The sequence below is a fragment of the Gastrolobium bilobum genome, unplaced genomic scaffold, assembly GCF_033153095.1.
Source record: "Gastrolobium bilobum isolate Gb01-03AN ecotype WA unplaced genomic scaffold, APGP_CSIRO_Gbil_v1 utg9052, whole genome shotgun sequence".
In the NCBI taxonomy this organism is placed as follows: domain Eukaryota; kingdom Viridiplantae; phylum Streptophyta; class Magnoliopsida; order Fabales; family Fabaceae; genus Gastrolobium; species Gastrolobium bilobum.
In genome coordinates, this window is record NW_026897360.1 from 282,049 (window position 1) to 290,299 (window position 8,251).

The window sequence follows — 8,251 nt, forward strand, 5'->3', positions numbered from 1 at the left end:
ACGGTCCCCATCTGCAATCCATTTGCATCTGGCTTTCTGAAACCATAACGCTTCCTCTTGTTCCATAACCCTATTAAGCTCACATTGAAGGGCTGAATCTAACTCAGATTGAGCATAATCCAGATGAGTGGCATAGCAGTTTTGGTTATCCTAAATCTTCTTGAGGAGATAGTCTTTCCTCACTTGAATACACTCAAACACCCTCTTATTCCACGATTTGAGGGGAGGAACCAGATTACTCAAGATGTTCCTAATGTTTAGATTCGGCTTCCACACAAACTTAAGGAAGTGCGGAAAGGAAACATGATCTTGCCAGATAACCAGAAACCTGAAAGGTTTTTCTTTCCAGTCTTGCTCTTTTGGAAGGAGGAAGATCAGGAAGGGATTATGATCCGAGTTCAACCGAGGCAGACTTCTAACTGAAGCTTCCTCAAAAGTTGTTCTCCAATTTGCATTAGCACACACACGGTCCAGCCTTTTAAAAACTCTATCAAGATGGAGCCACTTGGGCCCCCTCCAGGTGAAATGAGACCTTTTACAACACATATCAATCATACTACAATCATTAAGAAATGAGGAAAACTTCTGGCACCTGAGAAGATTAACTGGAGCTCCCCATTTCATCTCATTGAAAGAGGAAATCTCATTAAAATCCCCCATCATAGTCCAGGGACCCACTAGACTGCTGCTAATTCGTTTTAAATCCATCCATAGCTCCTCTCGAACTTCCTCTCTAGGATTAGCATAAACCACTGTAAGGTAGAAAGCTAATCCCTGATTAGTAGAGCAGGAAACATGAATGAATTGACTCGATTTCTCAATGAGAGTTACATTGCAGTATTCCTCTTTCCATAGAATCCAGATACCACCCGAGAAACCCACTGCATCTTCTATCACAGAATTGTTGAATCCCAGTTGCTTAATCTTCTTTTGGGCAATAGCACCACTTATTCTAGGTTCCAAAATGGAAACCAAACCAATCTTGTATTTTTTTAATGAAATTTCTTAGGGATGTCTTGAAAGACTTTTTTGCAGCACCCCTACAATTCCATACAAGACAGTTCATTGGATAACTAACTTTGTACCAGGATCACCGAGTCCTTGGTCACACTCTACCATATTCTCAACAGCTAATTTACTAGAGATTTTCTCCAAAGGCATTCCATCTTCCATTTCTCTGTCTTGGCTCTCCAATTTCTAAAGACTTTGAGCACCGTTAAACATATTAGTATCCATATCCAAAGGTTTATCATCCACCTCACAGAAGACACAAATTGGCAAAGTGCTATCTATGCTTATGATGCTAGCAGCAGATATTTTTGTGCATAAATCACCTTCTGGATCTTCAGGATCAATATCCTTACCGATACTTATAACCGGTTCAGGAGGGGAGATGGGGACATATCTGAATTCACCTTTACTGGTAGACTTGCTGGATGAAGGGAGCTCTAAAGGCTTAGAACTTGTTTTATTTGGATTGGCTTCAGATGAGAAGACAAAGGCTTTTTTCTTCTATGACTTTTTTGGTTTATAAGTGGCTTTAGCTGCAGTATTACTCAGACCTGCTGAACCTGTTGAGGCTTTCGAATTAGTGGCCTTGGAAGTAACCTGGGATAGAGGGTTCCTCTTGTTTTCTTTGAGTATCCCTTTTTTAACCGCTGTGGCTTGTTCCAACCCTGGATTCTTCAAAATAGAAATGCCAGCAACCTGAGGTGAAAGGGGCTTCTTACTGTTAGAGATATCCACTCCAAAGGATCTTTCTCCTTTGACTTCATTCTTTCTTGGAGATTGGTTCCTAAAAAATTTCTTTTTTTGGACTACCATCCATGGACCTACCCCTTGGTTCGCTTGTGTATTAGCCGAGTCAGGATGACTGGTTTCCTTGTTAATATTAGCCTCGTCTGTTTTAACAAAGTCAGGGCATTTATCTGTATTATGGCCATATTTTCCGCATCTGATACAAATAAGGTACAGGCCCTCATATTCAACTTTAAACACTTCATCCTCCAGAATATATTCACCCCTGAGTGGTTTAGTAAGATCTAAATCCACACACAGTCTAGCAAACTTTCCCCTATCCCCCATGGAGGTTGTTCGATCAACCTTCAGCACTTTGCCTATTGTATTTCCTATCAGTTTCAAAAAAGGAGCTACACAGAATTCTTGAGGAATACCTGGCAATCGAATCCACGCAGCTACCCTGTGAATATTAGCTTTATGAGGATTAAAGAACGACTCCCACTTCCTGATGGCCAAGTAGTGGCCCATCAGAATCCAAGGTCCTCCTGTTAACGCTAGATTTAGATCTTCCAAGCTAGAGAATTTCACAGAGAAAAAGTCATTCCCCAAATCTGCCACCACAATGGATCCGGATTTAGCCCATAGGTTTCCCAGTTTTGTTTTCATGTACATCACACCCACTCTCTTCCCCAGGAGCTTAACGATGATAGCATTTCTCCATAGGCTTCATAATCTCTGTTTCGCTTCCTTAGTGCACCTTATTCTTACAGACCCATCATGAAAGTATATGGTTTGAAAGCCAAACTCATCTATGGTGCCAAGACTCGGGTCTAGCGGCTCACTCTTGTCCTCCTCAAGGTCATCTTGCCAAGAATCCTACTCACCCATACAGTTGTTATCAGCTCGCAAAGCATCAGCGAATGACTTCGACTTACCAGACGGGATTCGCTCCTGAATGTTCCCCAGACTTGCCCCTCTGTTCGAGGAATCAGGGGCAAATTTCTCTCCAATCTTCGAACGTTTTATGCTTTTGCGCATAGAACCCGGTGTTTCCGTTGCAATTTGCTATGAATCGCCATTACTTTCAAGAAAAACTCATCATTTTGCCCTAGCAGAAGAAGAAATATCACGCGCGTGAGACTCACGCAAAACTAACCCATGAAAACAAATATATTCTATCTCTAATGATACAAGGGAAAAAGTTCTTGTCTCTTGCTATCTATATGTATCATGTTATAGATTGATGATAACTTACGGTATAGATCCTTTGATTGTGTAATGAGAGGAAATGGTGCTACTTTTTATAGTGGCATGATCCTTTAATAATAATAAAATCAGCATAAGATTGTTAAAGAAGCTTGATAAGAAGGAAATTGTATCCGGATGCATTAGTGTTTTTGTAACAACACAAATTTTGTTGTTTCGTTATTTTTTATGATTTTGTGGAGCGTGCTACTAGATCGGAATTGTTAATAGGAGTTTCATGATATTTTTATTTTTTATTCTTTTACCTAGTAATAGAAATATAATAAAAATAAAAAATTATAGATTGACCTAGATAAAAGAGTTATAAATTAGAATTTTACCCCCATAGTTATTCATAACTTCACATTCTATTCATTTTTGTATAGAATTATAAATGATACCTAAAATCACATTAACTGTATTTAAAGGAGCTTTTTACTTAATCATAAGAAGATTGATTTATTTAAGTATTTGGAAAAAAAATTAAAAACTGTAATTTAAATAAAAAATACGAAACTACAACGATTTGCAAAGTATTTATGAAAGTATTACAATCAGTTACGCACGGAATTGGACACAACTGGTTGTGCATCAAAACAGGCGCATTAGGGCACTATTTGTTTCTATGTGCAACTAGTTGCTCATAGAAACAAGAGCAACTAGCCCCCTAATACGCCTTTTTTCGTGTGTGTCTTCTCCATGTGTCGCCTATTCTAATATGTGCCTTCCGCCATCTTCATTCATTTTAGGATAACGATGTCTACTTTCTGACAAGTTCAATAAGTTTGATATAATCTCATTTCCATTGTCCATTGAAATAATGAGTCGTCATTATTTGTTATTGTTAATAGTGAGAAATAGGAATAGGAATTAAACAACATCATTCATAGAAATAAAATGTGCCTAACTGGCACAAGGAAGCATTTTTTAAAAAAACTTGACCAAATCCCCTTTGAAATTTGTCATCGTGTAGTCCTTACAAAGTTAAGTAGAATCAAAAAATATATTATGCCCTTCCAAAGTTTTAGGATATTACCTGTGACATGCGCATTGATTTGGGCATAATACTTGGGAAGAAGTGCACCAAAATAGACGCAACAGGCACTGAGTTTCCGCTTATTTTTATGCATAGCGAGTCACACAGTGTGCATCGAAACAAGCGCAAATCAGTGTATGTTGTGTAACACCCTGTAGTACTCCTGTTGTTAACCTCATGATATTACAGCGTACACAGCAGAAGATTTGATTAAATAATTAAAGAAAAGTCTTGTGAAAATATGAATAAACTTTTTCCAAAATATTTCTCAAAACATTCACTTGCTATATCGCGAAAGCGTAAATCTAACACATATAATTACTAATTAATTCCATTAGCCAGTATTAGTGGCCATTGACTAACCGGATATGACAACAAGTGTCATTCCTGCCAGAGTCTCACGGACAGCACAACGGTTGTTTAACGGATAACTGGGAGATAAGAATCTCACACAATCACACCTGATAAACACAGTTAAATAACAGACAGCTTGCAAGTCCCACACGGACTGCAATCCCCTCAATGGGTCAGTACATACATAATGGCTCTATGCCCAAATTAATAAATTCATACATCATGTCTTTGTGTACTCATCACATGCATCTAATATAACTCATAATACATACATCAATAATCTGAAAGCTCAAACAGTAATTAATCCTGAGCATTATTACATACAGGTACAACAACATAGTCTCAAAATAAGCTGACTAGGCATGTCAAAACACTACACATGCCACATAATAACATAACAGGCATAAAAATAAGCAGCAGCCACAATCCACTAATTCGTAGTTGGGCCCTTGCCCTTAGAATGCACACTGCTAACCTGGGTACCTGAAATGATGTCCCCAAACGGGGTGAGATAACACATCTCAGTAAGCTCAAGGTTCATAGAGGATCCTCTAATCCCCTGAGCTCACTTCCTGCATGAAAAGTCAGATATAAAGCATATAATACAGGCATACAACATAAATATAGCATCATCATATCATCCTTGTGTAACCCCAGGGTCAAAGTCATAGACAGTTACACATGTGTGACTCCAGGGTCAAGCCATAGACAGTCAACACAACCTCAGTATGAAATAGCTCCCAGAGTCAAGTCATAGGCAGCCTACATACCATGATCACTGGCAAGGATTCACATAACATATATCATCAGTACATCATCATAACATCAAGAATCATATGACATCTATATGAATGTGAATGAATGCACATATACATTATACCGTATACTTTCATACAATACAACCATAATGTCCACTATCATGGTGGGGCCACAAGAGAGAGAAGCAATCAAAACCAGGAGCTTACCTCAAGGAGCTTAGCACAAGCCAACACTCCAATATTATACGTATGCTCCAATACAATCCTCAAGTGAAAGGTTCTCTAGGCACACCTAAAGTAGGAACCATTCACATCATTAATTACATACTAATTAATCAAGTCATATAAAATACTTAACCATTTAATGGTTCCACTTTCCATACTTATATGCCAATAATATGTCCATTACAAGTCTAGACCATTTATTACTTAATTACACATTTTTAGTGCATAAGGAATTGTTCACTAAGTCCACAATAACTCATTAGACACTTAGTCCATTAATAAATTGTCTTAGATTAAGGCATTTTTCTCTTAACTTACAACTAATCAAGACATTTATCATTAATATATGTCATTCATAACCTTGAACATTAATTATTATAAGTTACTAAGGGTTTCCATAAACCCACTTAGCTTAAATCTCACTTTTACGGTTTTCCTATAATTGTACACGCTTCTGTTTTCTAGTCTCTGTGCACAACCAACTTGTTATAAAAATCTCATCTTTTAGTATGTCAATCTAGACTCGATTAAATTTCCAACAAGGTATCACATGCCTCATTTGGAGTTCTCTAGCTCCGGTTATCACCATTTGAAGTTGGACAAGCAAAACTGTCTGCCAACTCCAAACAGAGCCCCAAACATCCCTCACCATTTCTGCGATTTTGGAAAGTCTACTAAACCAATTGCTCTAAAAATTTTATACAGAAAACTAGACACATTCAGATTTAATTTGATATATTATGAGCCTAATTTTAGTAATAACTGAGAGAGAAATAATTCGTGGAAGATGCAGCCATGTACAGCCCCTGCACATTGCCTCCCTAGCAGTCTCCACGCAATCGGACCTACAGAATGCTACACAACTTCAAATGGTACCAAATTTTGACACCACATAGCCGACATCTCAAGATTCAAAATGATGTATGGCACATCCCTATAGAACCCCTGTGGAAGGATATATGATCTCCCAAAATTAGCCTAAAAACTGGTCATTTAACCCCAAGTGTGTTTAATTACCAAATCCTAATTATCTTTGGTTAGAAACTCTAAGTCACTTTAATTTTAGGATTTTTCTATTATTAGGTCACTTATGCATTCCCACATAGTCACAGTAGGTCTTAATTCATTAGGTTCACTAATTACATAATTAGTGCTTCTAAACCCTCATTAGGTCCATTTTAGGGGTTTTATAGTTAATTAATACATTATGCATGGTCCACTTCACTTAAACCCTATATTAGTATCCTAATTAGGTCTTAAACCAATATTTAACATACTAACCCTAATTGATCCTTAGGTGGCCAAATTGTTTAGGTTATACAAACTAGGTTTTTAACTTGTTAACTTTACCATTTCTTTAGTTAATTAAGTCCTACACTTAATTAGTCCACTAATCCATCATTTAATTAAATTTTAAACATACAATCCTAATTATACTATTTAGGACAGATTTGATATACTAGATTCATTAGGGTTTAAATCCATTCCTTAATCAAGATTAGCGTTTTTAAGCTTAAAGGTTGCATTTTTAACCTTTCCCCTTGGTCCTACTCATGATTGTCCACACTTAACAACCTCAAGAACCAATTTTTATCAATTAAACACATCAACCCCCTTAAAAACTCATGATGGCTGAATTGTTTAGATGGTGGTGATGGGATTTTTGTCACCATATTTTCAAAGTTTCATGCTTACATCTTCAAATGAGCACCAATGCTTCAAGCTCTCATCTTTCTCAAGCAAGCATGCTTTCTTTCCACAAATAACATACCTTTAAGAAAAATCAAGGTTAGAAATCAAGAACACAACACAAAGGTGGGATTTTTCAAGAAGAAAACTTATACTGGAACTTAGGAAAGTAGGCACCAAAGTGAGGTTCTTCAAGGAGAACTCAAAGCACCAACATCATGGCTTGAAAAAGCCAAGAAAATGCTGTTGTATGCAAGGGTATGCACCACGAAATTTTGGCTATCAAGAACAAAAATGGTATGTCCTTGAAGAGGAGGATGAGGGGAACAAGTTTTGTGAAGAGTGTTTGGTGATTTGATAGAGTTTTGGTGGTGGAATCTTAGAAAAAAAGGTGGAGAAAATTTGAAAACTCAAACTTAGAGAGAGAAGGGGCTGCTAGGGTCCTGATCAGAAACGAAGGGAAGGGTCCCTTATGTTTTTAGGGTTTATGTCATGTCATTAAGTGGCTTTCTGTCATTTAGTGACACCCGGTGTAATTTTTCTTTGAACTGTTATCAAATTTTTATCCGAAAACACCCAATACTCTAACTTTAAGTAATTAATATTAATTTTGTCTAATTATCATGTTCATAACTTAAAATTTGATTAGTAGATCACAGATCCACTTACAGCTGTTTAATTGCACTATATTATGCCCTTCCAAAGTTTTAGGATATTACCTGTGACATGCACATTGATTTGGGCATAATACATGGGAAGAAGTGCACCAAAATAGATGCAACAGGCACTGAGTTTCAGCTTATTTTTATGCATAGCGAGTCACGCATTGTGCATCGAAACAAGCGCATCTCAGTGTATGTTGCGCATATTTTGATGTGCAATCAGTTACGCCCAATCCATTGCACAACTGGTTACAATACTTTAGTGTAATAGTGGTCAAATCACTATATTTTCATATTTTTTATTTAAAATAAAATATATAAGTTTGTTTTGCCTTAATTATTTTATACTTAATTATTTTATACTTAATTATGGAACTTAAGTGTAATAAAATTAAAGGTAGATAATAAAAAAGAGATAAAATAAAATAAGAAAGGGTTCCAAAAAAATAAAAATAAAAAGGGATAAAGATACAATGAGAGAAAACCCAACTTTTCTTCTAGTCTTTGAATGGATTACAACTACTCTTAAGGTGATTTTGAGC

General features: G+C 36.7%; 1 protein-coding gene across 1 annotated transcript; it reads right to left on the bottom strand.

Annotated features, from left to right (window-relative positions):
* Positions 1-1,197: 1,197 nt before the first annotated feature.
* Positions 1,198-2,406, bottom strand: LOC133306243 (uncharacterized). Its single transcript, XM_061506530.1, has 2 exons — positions 1,563-2,406; positions 1,198-1,481 (listed from the first exon to the last, which is right to left on the bottom strand). Exons 1-2 carry the CDS (start codon positions 2,404-2,406, stop codon positions 1,198-1,200), a joined length of 1,128 nt encoding a protein of 375 aa, XP_061362514.1.
* Between the last annotated feature and the right edge of the window lie 5,845 nt (positions 2,407-8,251).

What these genes read in the sequence shown, in the direction of transcription:
- LOC133306243 (XM_061506530.1), bottom strand. Translation starts at nt 2,406, where the DNA reads ATGAAAACAAAACTGGGAAACCTATGGGCTAAATCCGGATCCATTGTG. An exon ending in AGCCTCAACAGGTTCAGCAG is followed by an intron (nt 1,482 to 1,562) that starts GTCTGAGTAATA and finishes TCTCATCTGAAG; the next exon opens with CCAATCCAAATAAAACAAGT.